This window comes from Impatiens glandulifera, chromosome 7 (genome assembly GCF_907164915.1).
Source record: "Impatiens glandulifera chromosome 7, dImpGla2.1, whole genome shotgun sequence".
Classification (NCBI taxonomy): Eukaryota; Viridiplantae; Streptophyta; class Magnoliopsida; order Ericales; family Balsaminaceae; genus Impatiens; species Impatiens glandulifera.
The window spans coordinates 31,847,850-31,864,132 of NC_061868.1; the positions used below are offsets into that span (position 1 = coordinate 31,847,850).

At 31.9% G+C, this 16,283-nt stretch overlaps 1 protein-coding gene across 2 annotated transcripts; it reads right to left on the minus strand.

Moving 5' to 3' along the window:
* Window positions 1-2,951: 2,951 nt before the first annotated feature.
* Window positions 2,952-12,235, minus strand: LOC124945938 (arginine biosynthesis bifunctional protein ArgJ, chloroplastic). Of its 2 annotated transcripts, none has more exons than XM_047486469.1 (19): window positions 12,085-12,235; window positions 11,232-11,309; window positions 11,042-11,116; window positions 10,429-10,554; window positions 10,093-10,216; window positions 9,901-9,974; window positions 9,294-9,338; window positions 9,085-9,135; window positions 8,930-8,998; window positions 8,739-8,797; window positions 8,359-8,428; window positions 8,106-8,186; window positions 7,937-8,023; window positions 6,465-6,587; window positions 5,334-5,396; window positions 4,207-4,284; window positions 3,971-4,116; window positions 3,788-3,858; window positions 2,952-3,264 (listed from the first exon to the last, which is right to left on the minus strand). In XM_047486469.1, the coding sequence occupies exons 2-19, from the start codon at window positions 11,295-11,297 to the stop codon at window positions 3,182-3,184; spliced, it is 1,491 nt and encodes a 496-aa protein (XP_047342425.1). In that variant the 5' UTR covers window positions 11,298-11,309; window positions 12,085-12,235; the 3' UTR covers window positions 2,952-3,181. The 2 variants fall into 2 exon arrangements, with proteins under 2 accessions (XP_047342425.1, XP_047342426.1); XM_047486470.1 differs by lacking the exon at window positions 12,085-12,235 and adding an exon at window positions 11,523-11,594.
* Window positions 12,236-16,283: the final 4,048 nt, after the last annotated feature.

Consider the following 16,283-nt stretch of genomic DNA (forward strand, 5'->3'; position numbering starts at 1 on the left):
TTGCTTAAATTCTTATTTTTGAAAAAAATTTAACAACTTATTTATGAATTTTATGTTTTACTGTAATATTTTTTTGAATGGTTTTTTCTTATTTAATTTAATATAAACAAAAATAAAAATAATAATTTTTTATTTAATTTTTATTCACGACTTATAGTAGTAGGAATGTGCATTGTTTTGTCTAATATTTTACTATTACTTTTTGGGTGTTTGATGAATGAATTTTTATTATTATCTAATTTTTAATTAATTTATTTTTGTGTTGAAGAATTTTTATTGTTGAAAGAATTTTTATTGTTATATTCAATCATTGAGATCAAATAATTTTAAAATAATTAATAATCAATGTAAATATAAGAAAAAAATATAAAAAAAAGAAAAAAATATAAAGTTAAAATAATTAATGATGAATGCTCATATATATATATAATAAAATTAAAATAATTAATAATAAATACTCATATAGAAATAATAAAAAATTATAAAAAAGATAAAAATAGAGAGTTCATTTATTAGTAATAAGAAAAAGAATAAGAATATATAAATATTTAATTATTAAATATATATACATTAAAAAATAAAAATTAATCATGGTTTACTAAAAGAAGCTAAATGAGCTAATTTTTGATAATACGTACGTTTAAATGATATTTTATTAGTACATACGTCTAAGTGAGCTATTTGTACAAATACATACGTCTAAAGTGAACTTTTTTCCTATATTTTTTTATTTCTCTCTTAAAATAGTAAAGTTGAGAAAGTGAATAAATCTAAGGTTTTTTTGTTCCTTCTTTGTTCTTTGGTTGATCTAGAGAGAGAGGTTGAGGGAGCTTTTAATTCTGAAGTATTTCAATAATTTCTAGTTTAATCATTTTTTTTCATTTGAAAGTTTATTAAGTTTTTATTATTGACATTTCTTTAATTTAGTGAAACTTATCCCTCCCGTGGACTTAGGTCAATTTTGACCGAACGTATATTGTGTTATTATTTTGTGCTATTTCAGTTTTGGTAAATCTGTTGTTCGTCATAGACGATTTGAAAACTGATTTGTTATAAGTTTAATTTTTGTTGTTGCAAAATCCAACTTTTTTAAATGTGAACAATAAGATTGTAAATATATTGAAATAAAAAAGTGTTTGACTTATATTGGTCCATTAAAGTAGTTAATGGCTTCAAAGGGGGATAAACCCATGTATACTACACCATTCTCAACCCAACCCAAACTAATTTTATAATGATTGGGTTGGATTGAGTGACCTCAATTTTTTATATTTATAAGTTTAATATATTTCTATCTACATGTGAATTGATAAATGTCAAATGAGGAGCCACTAGTCTACCTAATTATTATTTGGTAATACAAGTAAACTTACTACTTAATTAATTATTTGAATAACAGAGTAGGGGTTGGATGGATTAATCCGAAATTCAATCCGAATTTAAAATATAAATTCGAATTGGATATTTTGGATTGAGATCAGATTAAGTTCGAATTGGATTAGCATTATTCAACTTATCCAAACTATCTAAATAAAAATATATTTTTCAACTTTTTATTTAAATTAAATTTTACTTCAATATAATATTTTTTTTTACTTATTTCTACATTGTTTAGTCTAAAAAGATTTTTTTTAAAAATATATATAAATAACAATTAATTATAACATTGCAAATTTAATAATATATAATTAAATATATTAAAATTTAAATAATAAAATAAATTAAGTAATTGGATTTCTTAATCTAAGAGGTGAGGTGGTGACGGACTAATCCAAACCAAATTCGAATTACAAAATTGGATTAAGTATTTCGATTTCTTATTTTTCTACATATTTAGGTAACAACGTCAAATTTATATTTTTATAATATTAAATTTAGCAACTTTTCTAGAAGTTTCCTGCTATGGCTTTTTTGAAATTAAATTTAGCAACTTTTCTAGAAGTTTGCTACAATAAATCTAATGGATAGGAGCCCTTAATGGATCCATTAAAGCAAACTTGTGGGCAATTTTTGCCATATTGAATTTCCAAGCAACCTAATAAGAAACTCCTTCTGAGCAATAGTGTGACCAATACGCATGAGGGTGATTGAAATACGTGTATTATAAAATTCCCCTCACGCGTATTGTAATGTTCTCATGCACGATTTTTACTTACTTCCGTTGTTGCATTTTGAAGATAGCGTCAACCATAACTGAGGAGGAGTTTCATGTTATAATTTTTGAAAATTCAATGTAGCAACTTTTCCAGAAGTTGGCTGCAATGGATCTAATGGATATAAGCCGCTTATCCAATAGGTCCATTGAAGCAAACTTGTGGGCAATTTAAGCCATATTAAATTCCCAAGAAACCTAGTAGAAAACTCCTCAGCAAACAATACACGTGAGTCATTGCATAATGTTGCAGCAAAATTTTTGTTTGTTCTTAAAATAGTATTCGCATATAGGAGTTATCAACTTTAGTTAGTGTTCAGAAAATCAGGTCACTAACTAAAAAATCATCCAATCAACTAACTATAACATAAAATGAACATACTCATTTGAGAACAGAAAGTTGTATCACATAAAATGAACATACTCATTTGAGAACAGAAAGTTGTATCGTGAGTCTTCTTCAACCTGGCTGCTGATGTTGAACGGAGAGTCGTGGGGTGGGGAGAGTTGTGAGAATTAGGGTTTAGAGAGAGTGTGCGGGATCGGGATCAGATAGACAGTTTGCGCGTGTATTCACACGCTATTATGTAATACGTAATGAGCTTCACGCGCACTGATGGGGCAAGAAATACATTTCTCGGGTCATTTTTGCAAATTTTATCACGTGAGTCATTTTTAAAATTTGACCCATTATTATGGTCATTTCGTCAAATTTCCCCTCAAAAAGGCATATTTACCGAACAGCTAGCAATGGTCTATCCTCATGCTCAAGCATTAAAGAAATCACATATCATAAAAATTAGGACAAAACAATAATAAATTTAACATCATCTTAATTGAGAATAAATATCATTGTAAATAAACTAGGATTAAATGTCGTTTTTATAGATAAAATACAGAAAATCCTCAATACTCTTAAGATCCATTAAGAGAAAAAAAAATATTCCCTACACAATACAACACATAATTTTTTTTAACTCTGAAATGGTTAAAACCTGTTATTTGACAGCAGCCATGGAAACTGAGTGATCAAGTAGTATATTCCGCATTAATCTTGACATAGTCATAGCTTAGATCACATCCCCATGCCAGTCCACTTCCAGGACCTTCACCTGTTATTATACAAGTAAGAATAATCACCAATAGAAAACAAGAAGGCAGACATTAATTGAAAATAGTAACTATAATTATTACTACAGAAATTGGAAACTTATGATAAGAAATTGAATACAGATGGAGAGAGGCTGGTTGGAAATTCTTGTTTTTTATAATTTTTTGTGTATAACTTCAACTGATTCATAGCGGAGACTAACACAACAGTCCATCGCCGTGACATCCCAATTTGATATGGTGATTTCAAGTTTCAAGGAGAATCAAACTTCAAATAATAAGCCTTTAGTTCAAACACTTTCTACTAAGTTATTTATCAACTATCTAAATCTATCTTCAACTAGCCGTGTTCCTTTTCTAGAAAATAAAGAACTATTTTCCCAAGAAATCGAGTAACTGAATTTTCTAATAGCACCATTGTACAGTTTTCCTACATCAATCTTTGTTTTGTATAAAAGATAAAGAAAATATAAATATAAATCCATCCAGCAAAATGCATGCCAAAAAGTCACATCGGTTACTCACCAATAGATATATGTATTTTGACAGTACCATGGGTTTCACCAGCCTTCCTAAGATATTCAGATGCAGTAGCCCTGAAAATATGAAAAGTAGAAGACCTTAAATTATTTTTCATAACTTTTGACAGTCTAATGGAATAGCAAAGCATTAGAACTTAGAAAATAGAATAAGAATATATTGTCATACCTGTCAAAAAGTAGTGGTTGTCCCGCCTCCATGAGATGAATGTCCCCAAGTGATATCCGAAGACTGTTTGGATCAAAAGGAATCCCTGCATAACCAGCTGCACATGCAATGCGTCCCCAGTTTGGATCTCTACCATATATTGCAGCCTTAGATCATAATAGCATAAGAAATAAATTTAGCTTCTCTCTAGATTTGAGTAAGTTAATGAAAAGACAAATCTTTGTAGTGGATTATGCCTTAGTAAGTGAAGAAGATGCCACTGTGCGTGCAATCTTTGCTGCTTCTACTTCATTTGCTGCACCAGTAACAATGACCTGTGCATCAGATGCAAAATAAGCTTTGAACAATTACAGGCTTCATCACTGACAGGTTAGCGAGCATTTATATCTAGTTAGGAAGTTGTTTGCAAAGTATAGAATTGTCAAAGCCAAATCAAAACAATCAAAAATAGAAAATCAAAGGTATAGGATATGCAGCTGTTATGGGATAATTTGATTTGATCGAAAATATCAAGAATAGCAAATCAAAGATATCTAATAAAGCATGGCAAATCAAAGTTATAGATATACAGCCATTATGGGATAATTTGATTGACCGACTGGCGGCAGAAGCCCCCAAAAAATTGGGACACGTGAAGGGAAAGTGATGGATCATTCTGATATACTTGAACTATAATTATTTGACATTTCTATACAAAGTACAGCTTTCTTCCCATTTTAATAGACAAATGATGCCTTCCTGCTAAAGAATACGTTACAAGACAAAAATGTACTAAAACCGTCCCAGCAATTTTAAGGGTAACACATCTTCAAGTTCTCCTCTCACTGAAAGCATTTTGATTGAAGTTGGGGTCATGTTGGTGGTAAGTTGTGATAGCCTACTCTACCAAAAAAAAACGTTGGTCTCAAAAGATAACCCATTTTTTCCTTGACAACCCTTTAAAAGTCTTTTGAACACTTCAAAACAGTATATTCATGTACAAGGATAACCCATTTTTCCTTGACAAAGATGAAACACATCTATAGTTTAGGATCAGTGCAATCTCCATTCATCACACAAAACAAGTTAGAAAGATTATATGACCAGAATTAAATTTATGTCCATCTTATATACAAGCCAAAGGCCCTGTTGGAATGGGTTTTTTATCCACATTATTATTTGTGAGAATATAATGGTTGCAGCATAATCAAATCAGGAAATGCACCGGGATGGAATACATTGAGGAACTTTACAAGCTTCATGTTATGTCTTATACCATAATGAAAATTTGCCTTCACCCGAACATTTTTCCATGATTCATATTAGCAATTTTAGTTGTGAAAATCTATTCACATTTGATGAACATTTTAGTAAGTAAACAAACCTCAATTAGGCATGTTGCTCCTTCTCCATCAGAAGCTATTGATTTTGCAAGGCCTCTCATTACCTTAAACACAAGTTCAGAAAATTTATAGATCATAAATTGATTATGAGAAAATAAAAAAATTCCCTGAGCATTAGCTAAAGTGCAAATAAGCCCATAAACTTTAACAAAGTTTCATAAATATAGTACAAAGACCCCAAATTGAAACAATCATTATTATGAAGCATTCTCCATTTCTTTTGTTATTTTCGTTAAACCATGACCAACTTAACCTGAAATGTACATAACAGTACCCAGAGAATGATCTTATTAGGAGACTAGGGTTATTTCATAAAATTATAGATAGTGATTGCTTTATGAACATGGTGATTAGTTGGGTGTTTGTACCATTTTACATGTTTTGAATAATTTTGTAGCTTTTCAAAGTTCCAAGGGCTTATTTACTATTTCAACTAAATTTCAGGGCATTTGAATCCTTTATTCCTAAATTTTTTTAAATACTTCTGTGAGGAGAATTTTGTATAGAAAAGACAGCTGTAATTTATGGTGTGATGTAGATGATCAAAAAGTCAAGACAGTAAGGTCTTGTTTGATCTTGGTTTATTTGAATCGTCATTGGGTTATTTGGAAAAAACCTTGTATTATTATGTAATGCATTATTTGAAGTATTTAGATAAAATGACCAAAATATCGTTCATATTTAATATTTTAAGATGTTATAAAAAATAAGTAGGGAGTATTTTGATAATTTAGTTGATGATTTAAATAATGTGATTAAAGAAGTGATGACTGATTTGACCGCATTATCTTCCCATCAAATAAGCTCTCTTGTTTGATGTGTGTTGGATGAATAATTTCCAAATAACTTAGTATCCAATCCAATCAACAATCTACACATCGCATGATTCAAACCGCCAACCAAAATACCTTCTTTTTTTATATATATAATTTTATAACCTAAATAATCTGATTTTTTATAACCTACATATTAATTTTAGCTATTATCAAACCAACTTAAATATGGAGTACTTAAAGTTTAGATGTTTCTATTTGATTAATTCAGTTTTATCAAACACTGCCTAGAATAATATGATTAAACTATTAAAAGGAAAGTTAGTTGAACGAACATACAGCATCAAGGCATGCCTGCAACTGCTTCGCCTCAGAACTATCTGGAGAAGATATTGTGTCTGACCCAGATAATCCACTAGCCAGGGCAATGACAGCATCATTTGTACTGGTATCTCCATCTACCTATACAGCAAAGGAGATAATATGAATCAGCTTTTGCTGAAACCTGTCAAAACTATATCGATAATTAATTTTAGGGGAAACGAAAGGAAGCATCTTTGGTAGAGAAAGCTTGCTAACAGAAACAGAGTAAACAACAACTGATATATTCTCTTCTGCTGCTAACTAAGAAACAGTTTCAAGGAAATAGTACTGGACTGTTTTCGTATAGAAAATTTTCTTGTTGATCATGATCCTACAAAATTCTACATTTGTTATGTTTGCTAAAAACCATAATGAAATTAATCTGATCACGATTCAAAAATTATCTAGAAATTAATCCAATTCACGCTCCAAAAATTAATCCGATCACGATCCAAAAAAACTCTACACCACCAATGAATAAAAAAAAATACATTATAATTTGCATCATTATCTAAAAATATTGTATGCTAAATGAAGAAACCACGATCATAGTATAATATGGATCATAATCCAAAAAATAATTGCATCACCATTGAAAATCATTCCCAATTTCTTTTCTCACACTCGAACTTAGGTCGTTTTCAACAAATTGGCTCGAACTTTTTAGCCATTTGAGGTTTTCTCCTAATCGAACGTCCATTTTTTACTTTAACATAATATTTTTATTTTTTTTAATTAATTTACCACATTTGTAAAAAAAATAGCAATTGTCTCTCTTCAATTTTTTCTAACTAATCCCACACATCACACAATTTTTAAGGCATTCAAATCGCATTTGCCAGTTTGATATGCGTATATCTCGAAAAAATATTAATTTAAAACACAAGTACGTCTAAATTGGTAAACCGTACATAACGTTACGTCGTTTTGAAGTTTTGTGAAAAATAAATACGAAATCTATCTATTTTCGAATTTTCTCAATCTTTTATCAGATCACACATTTTTTAGTCACCCAAACCACTTTCAACAAGTTAGAATGTGTAGATCTAAAAAAGAAATACTCGATTTAAAAAAAAATACGTTCAAAATATCTGTAAATATCATTTTATTTAAAATTGTGGCAAATTAATTAAAAAACAAAAATTATACATTAGAATAAGAAGATGGATGTTTTGTCCATTTAGGAAAAGCCTCACATGATTTAAATTGTGATAGTTTGAGCCCGTATAGCACAATTCAAAGTTCAAGCCCCATTTGGTGAAAACGACCGTTTGAACCCCAAATAGCAATTGAGCCTTTTTTTATACAAAATCCAAAAAACAGTAACTTTGACAATATTCCAACAAGACAAGATTGTTAAGAAATTCTAGTTTCAGGCTTCATATTTTATTTTTTGTTATCATCAGAAAGAATAAACACTAAAAGATAACATAATTATAGTAACTCACAGTAATCTGATTGAAGCTTCGGTTGACAGCAATGTGGACCATGTTTCTCCAAATCTCACTTGTTACTGATGCATCCGTTGTTATAACCTACAACTTACAACTATTCAGAAAGATCATAAAAGTAAAGTTTTCAAACTCACAAGTCTGATTAGATCATCAGAAAACATACACCAAGCATTGTTGCCATATTAGGGTGTATCATGCCAGAACCTTTTGCCATTCCTCCAACTTTTACACGTGTCCCTCCAACCTAACAATGGTGAAACAATAGAGAATTTGCTGAATGATATTTTCTTATTTCATGCTACTAGCATCAATTATGACGACAAAGAGCATATTATCAATACATGCTGCTTTCAATGATTTTCATTTTTCTGGAGAATTTTTTTGGATGGCAGATGTAACCTAAAAGCTTATCATACCTCACACTCTACTGCCACACTCTTGCTCACAAGGTCAGTGGTTGTAATTGCAACAGCTGCAGAATCCGCCCTGCAACCAACTAAATGAGTTAAAGGATGTTTATATGATATAAAGTGAAGTCCCAAACAAACAGTGTTCCCATTTGGAAACACTTACTGTTTCTGGAACAAAAATATTGTATTGACAAAATTTAGTTTCCAAGCATTTTTGTATCTGACAATGAATCCCGATACAGAAACATAAATATTGCCGCATCTTCTCTAACGCGTTTTTCAAAGAAAAGGCAAAATACCAATTGTTGGATTATGGATATAGAAAGTACAAACCAGCTAATTCTGCACTAGAATGATAAATGAAACATTCAAGCAGAGGCACTAACCCCATACTAGATGATGACAGCAGACTAACTAGTTTAGGTAGTGAACTAAGAAGAGCCTCCTGCATACAAAATCAAAATCTCCAAATATCAGACCTGGTACATAGTAGGTGTTTCTATTTTTCCTTATTCGATCCATGGTGAGGCTGGTTGACTAATAATCACATAAACTTATTGCTACACTAGATGTTTACCTTCTTTATTCTCTGACCGATTACACCAGTGGATTCTATCAAGACTTGTTGTGGTATTAATTGGAGTAGCTGAGAGAGAAAGTAAGTGGTATGAGGAAACAAAATAACAATAAAAGCTATACTGTCTAAAAGATAATGGTGAAATTTTGCTATACTTTGGCAAGGGCAGCAACGGATTCTTCCACATCCTGGTAACCTGCATCACCCTGAAAAAAAATTCAAGAACATCTCTTCTTTATCATGATTCTGGCAAAATTTCTTGCATGCCATCATAATGAGAACTGTAAATTATTGAAAACTAGTATTGAAGAGAATCTCCTTACTAGCTACATGAAACTACTTGGAAATTGTATTAGGAACTTACTGTTGCTGCATTTGCTTGACCAGCATTTATCAACACAGCACGTGCCTGACAAAACATAGTATTATCTCTTTAGAAGACGTAACACTTCAGCCATGAAATAAAGGTACAACTTCACTTCAAGCAATTATATTTGAAACTCCTGTACTAAATGAGTATGTTCTTTCACATGCAGTACTCCACAAAATAAATCAGAATAAAGTGGAAACAAAAACATTCCACCATAACCTATAAGCTTTTTTTTGTTCATCATTCTACACTGACCCATATACAGAAACATTTGGAAGCTAAATTTACTCAAACACAGGTTAAGAAATTTATTTTATTTTTGTATCTGGAAACAGATCAAGATACAAAAACAGAAACAATAAGTGTTTTCAAATAGGGCATACATTCATGGTTCAATCAAAGAGAAGAAGGTAAGACACCTCATAACTAACATGCTAAGAAATATGAACAGCATGTCAAATAGTCCAATAAATTTTATGCAACGGCCAATGACTAGGACTTTGTATACCAAGTTAGATAATTCACATTCCAAGTTATATTTTCTGGCATGTTCAACTTTGATATAATCTTTGAATGAGATAATGAGATTGTGTTAACGTACTTTAGTTGATGATTGTAACACTTTTTTGCAGTACACCACAGGTGCAGCTGCAACCACATTTGTGGTAAATGCTCCTGCATGTATAGAAGAAATTTCAAACAGATGGACAATTGAGAACCAAATAATGACCAAGTCAATGTATAAAAGGAAACAACCCTTTTTTCAAACAAAATAAAATAAAAGGAAACAAACCTGCCGAAATTGCATCTACATCGCAAGTTACCAGTGCCAAATCAGGCTTATTTCCTTTAGCGCGAAGGCCACCATACATTCCTGCAGCCTTGAACCCCTTCGGAGCAGTAATACCCCCAGGAATCTTTACATTCAAAGACCTCAATAGCATCAACTAAATAATGTCTTGGGGACATAAACACTTCATCAAGTTATCATTCTATTATCTATTTATTCACTGAAATTCTATTTGTTTTCACAATTATTGTTCAGTTTCAGAACAAAGACAAATATACTGGACTTCAATTGTCTCGTTCGTATCATTTCCATATGGCTAAAGTTATCATTTTTTCTTACCTGCTTCCATGGGCCTTCAGGGAGTAATATTGGAGCTTCCGGTATATAATTTTGAAGCACAGTTTCATTTGTTGAAGATGCAAACACGCTAAGACCTTTCTCCTTTAATCCCAAAAATCTACCTGTCTGTAAAACACTTCATAAGTAGTACATAACTCAAAACAGGAAGGCAAATTAGACTAACAAGTTTCATATCCAGTCAAGGAAGCTATAAAATGAAAACAAAATATTACACAGGAAATAGGCATCTAGCCTCACTTCTAAAAGTTACTCAACCTTTAAATCAATTTTGGCAATCCCACCCGTGATAAATATCACCGTAAAGTCTGGCATTCAAACAATCAGATAATACTACAATTAGTAGCCCATTCAGCAAGCCACATTGAGTCTGTACTTCTCCTAATACAGCTTGATATACTCCAATCTCTTGCAAAATCTTCCCTCATTATCAAATATAAATTTTGTACATCTAACTTTATGAAGTCCACAAATTACCAAATATGCCTCCAAGTGAACTTAAGATATAATACTTTCATGTTCGATAAGCTATTATTTATTTGAAAATTTCTGGGCTCTTCATCTTTGAGTTAAAAAGATTAGATATAGGACTAACCTTATGCTTGAGAAACTTTGGAAGTTGAATTGAAAAGGATTGAGGAACACAGAGAGAATTCATCTTGTTGATCTCCTGAAAACAATACAGATATAAGAATCTCTTTTCAAAGAAAAGTGGGTGAAAAACGATGTGATCAGTTATACATAAGAAACTAAAATTGAACAAACGAATATGGGAAACAACTGACAGTGACATTATGAAGTTCTGAAGATCTGGTTGAGATAAAGGATTGGGAAATGCGAAGAGATGTCATCTTCTTTACTTCCTGAATGAAAAAAAGAAGAAGAAGAAGGAAACAGAACAACAATAAGCTTCTAATGAAATATTTAATCAACTATTTGCAACAAATATCAAGGTTAGTTAAATAATGCAGTATATAAGCCGCCGCCAGTAAAAGTTTCAAGTACAGAGTTTTGAACACAACAGAGATGATGGAACAAGATTGCTGTTTTTTCATGAATGTGAAAGAGATACTAACCAGCAGCAAAATGGGTCGTGATTATGATGGATTCACTACAGTTACGAAACGATTGATTGAAGGAGAAAGAAGCTGAGGAAGGAGAGATAATAGAAGGTCAGGAATCAGGATAGTAGAAGGGGGATGGCTGTGCACAACTCAACGGAGGATCTGGCAACGCCGCCTTGTCTAAAACATTTCAAAAAGGTGTCCAATTTTCAATGGGTCGGGTAAGAGAATATCTGGGTACCGAATCATCCATCTTCTAACCAATTGGTAGGACTAAACCCATTACAGAAAACAGGCAACGAAGCTCAGAATATATATACATCTGCTCCTTGGACAGATTCTATGTTTTTTAACATCAGCAAGCTAGAGAAGTAGTTATGAGCATAAAATGAAAATAGAAATCAACAAATGGCCGCCGCAGAAAGCTTTATGAGCGATTAAAACAACTAAAAAAGGATTAAAGTTGAAAACAAGGTCTCGTCTTTCTAGCTCCTAGTATCTTCTTACAGGTTAGATGGACCTTCAGCAGGTATGCAATTAATTAATTCACAATGAGTAAACTGCCAAGTCAAACCTGAGGTGAGTGGTGAGGAACGTGAGGTTGAGTCGTACTACCGCCACCGAGTGTCGACTGCCGTGGGCGTCTGGCGCGGTATCAAGACTGTAGTTTTGGAGAAGAAGGGTGGTTAGGGATACTGTACCGGGTGATGGACCCGGGCCTATTTTAATGGGGTTGGGTCTGCCCAAATATAGAGTATTCAATTTTTGTTTATTAATAAAATTTCATACTTTATTGATTCAAAGAGTGAAGGCAATAATAGAAGAAAAAAAATATATGTGATAATCTGTACAAGGAACCATTACTATTTCAACATCACTTCCTACCATGTCAAAAAAATGTGAATAGAGAAAAAAAAAATTAAAAATTCAGTTAGATTATGTCGAAGTTATTTTATTTTACATTCTCTCTCCTAGTCATCTATATTGTCCCGAACAATTTTCTACCTCCTAATTCCATAGCTTAGAACGTGTCGCGGCGAGGCGGACGCGTAGCAATATGAGGGAATATATCATATCGCGGGGTGACTTGAGGTTCGATGCGTTTCAACATTAGTTTGTGTGTCAAACATCTTTTAAAATGAAACATTTAGTTTTTAAAATATTTTGAAAATACTTAGAGCGGTAAGAAATTAATTATGTAAAAATAATTAATCATTTATTCAAATTTTAAATAATCTATGAGGTTAAATAACAATTTAACCCGAACTCGGCTTAAACTAATCAAACATAACTAATTTAAAAGATTATTTATTTGAAAATCAGAGTCGTCAAGTGATTTTATGAAAAATCAATAAAATGGTACGTGTACTAACGTATTTATACCAGAGTTTTTGAAAAAAAAAAGTGGTTCGTGGTCTGTTTACGCTCAGGAAAGGGCTTTCGCGCTATGTCCTCTGCGCCCTTCTAAGGACGGTTTTCAAATTTTTTTTCTAAAATAAACAAAATCTAGCTTTTATAAATCCAATTATAACATTTATTACCTTTAATTAGTAGTCTAGGGATCATAATTAGTAAGAATGGACTTTAAATAATTGTACAAAATTATTTTAAAACGGTGTGTACCTATTGCGTTGGTATTTAAATTTAACAAAATCTGAAAATATCAAAGTGGAATATTATGATTTAAAAATAAATCTCAAACGGGGCCTTATCCAAAACATTGGTTTAGGAACATCCTGAAAATATATAAAAATATCATTTTCTAACCTTTCGGGATTATTTGAAAATGGGTTCGGGTTCCAAAATTATAAATATAATTTTGGATTTTAAAAATGGAACCAAATAGCCTTAGGATCAGAGTCTTAAGATCTGGGTTCGGTTTAGCTGATCTAGGCTCAGTCAAGACCGGAGTGGTCCGTACCAGAGCTTAGTTGCATGGGTCAAGGAACCAGAGAGCTTAGTCTTGGGCTCGGGAGGCTCGATCCCAAACTCAGGTAGCTCGGTCTTAGACTTGGGAGGCTCGTTCCCAAGTCAAGTCTACCGATCGAGGTGCTCGGTCTTGAGGTTAAGCAGCTATTGGTCATATGTCTAAGGTTAGGGTTAGTTTTACCAGTCCTAGATATAGGAGGCTCGGTTCTAATCATTGGTCTTAGGTCTAGGAGGTTCGGTCATAATCATTGGTCCTAGGTCTAGGAGGCTCGGTCCTAATCATCAGTCCTAGGTCTAGGAAGCTCGATCCTAATCATCGGTCCTAGGCTAAAGGTTCTCGGTCCTATGTCAAAATAAAGATCGGTCCTAGGTTAGAAAAATCGGTCATAGGCTAAGGGGAGGACTCGGTCCTTCCTCAAGAATACCAGTCATGGTCCTCGATCGGAGCTGAAGAACACCAGTCCTAGTCCTCGGTTGGACCTAAAGAACACTGGTCAGACTCCTTGATCGCGGGCTAGGTCCCTTAGTCGCTAGCTAAGATCCTCGGTCGGATGTAGGACCGAAGTGTTCTTGATTTGGTCAAAATTTCAGATGCTCATATCTTTTGATTGGGATTAGGAAATCATGATACGTAAACTATTGGTTCATATGATCATGAAAAACAAATGCCCTAACATAAATCTCGATTTCAAGATCTTTAAAAAGATCAATTTCAAAATACCATTTTTAGGTCAATTTTTGGGATTTTTCAGATTAGGGCATTTTAAGGTCTGATTTTTGTTACATTAGCTTTGAAATGATGAATATAGTTTAACTTAACCAAAACAAGAACATCATTCAAACATTAAAACAATTTTTGAAGATTGAATGAAAATCCAAAAAATTTCAAAAATATAATATGATCAAACATGATCAAATCGATGAAACAGTTAGTTAAAATTCAACCTAACATGATAACAAATATGTATAACAATTAATTGGATCAAAAAATTCTGGAATAAAACTAAGAACACAAAATTTTTAAAAATCCAATTTTAGGCTTAATTTTAAAATTTTCAGTTTGATCAAACATGATCAAAACGTGATTATATTTGTTTGAGATTCATTCTAACATGTTAACAAACATGTATAACAACTAATTGAACCAAAAAAATCAGATTAAACTCAAGAACATGAGGTTTTAAAAATACAGTTTTCCAATTTTAGTTTTCAAAAATTTCGATTCAGGTTGATTTGATATATCTTCTTTCAACAAAAAGCTCATACATGGTATGTATAATGATTCTAAACATAAAAATCACATAATCAAGTTCAAGAACAGATTAAATCCGATCAAATAAGAAAACTTGAAGCAGTTTAAATTTTCAATTACAAACTGAAATTTAAGATTTCTTGATTCATACCAACAGCTGGAGAACACTCCTTGGATGTGTTGGAAGCTATCTAGAAGCCTGGATCGAAGTTGGGATCACAGGAAGAGGTTTTGACAAAAACCAGATTTGGCCGGAATCTTCAAATTTTCATTTAGTGTGTAATTATTGGATATTGTTCGATGATTGTTTGATGATTTGCTTCATAGAGCAATGAAGAGTAATAATACTAAGGGAAGGTCGGTTGAGGAGGGGTAATTTAGGTTGAAATTACTCTCCAGCGAACTTATCCCTTAAGTTTTATCCATCAGTTGGAAGCCTTATCTTGACATGATAAGGCTAGAGGATAAAGGCGAAACGTGGGCGTTGATGAGAGGAGCACGTGACCAAATCAAAGGATTTGATTGCCTGTGGAGGAAGCTAAAGCTTCTGGAAGAATCACTTCAGTGAGGTCGCGTTGCTGGTGAGGCCGCGAGTCCGGGGAAGAAGACGAGTCAAACGACGTCGTTTCGGATGATGGAATACAGGGTTCCGTTGGAGTTCCGTCCGCGGTAAGCTCAGTTGACTAATGGGGTTAGTTTGTCTCGTTAGTTGATCTGGTGCGACCGGTTGCGCCGTTGATCCGTTGTAGTGGGGGTCTGGCGCGTGAATGTTAAATGAAATCTGGGCACTCATCTGATTGTCCAAGATCCTGCTGCAAGGTTTTAACAAAAATTTGGCTACACAGAATTATCCGATTTTATTTTTATTTAAAAGGTTTATTAAAATCAATTTTTAATTCCTTTTAAATTCATTTTTTTTTTTAAAATTCACAACAGAATATTTCTGGAATCATATCATAATTTATTTATTTTTGTATTTTTGGGAATTTTGTGGTATTTTATTTAATTGGTTTAAGTTATTTGTTAAACATAAATAATGATTAAATCACATTTAAATATTTTCTCCCTCTTCTTTGGTCTGGGTAAAATAAATACAATATTTTATCCTTAAATTAATTTTGGAATTTTAAATAATTTTTCTAATTAGGGTTAAATTATCACAATAATTAACCCTTAATTATGATTTAATTCATTCTTTAAGTTATTTTGAATATAAAAATTCAAAATATTATTAAAAATATTAACATTATTTGAAAATAGGGTAAGTCAAATTTTCATGCTTACATCTATATTAAATTATTTGACAACACTTAATAAATTTGTAGAAAATGGTAATATAACAATTTTTTTGTATTCAAAACAACTAAATATTATCATTATTATATTTTTAATATATTCAAAGTTAATTTGATTTATTATTGTAGACACTCAATTTTTACACCTCGAAATTAAAATAAACATGCCTAGTTTAGTATGATGATCATAATTAATTATTGGACCGGGCGAGAAAAAATCACAAATACTTTTCAAAATTAGCTCAGAATGACTTTTGAATAGCGATCCAAACACCAATTTTTAAAAATACTCAAGCT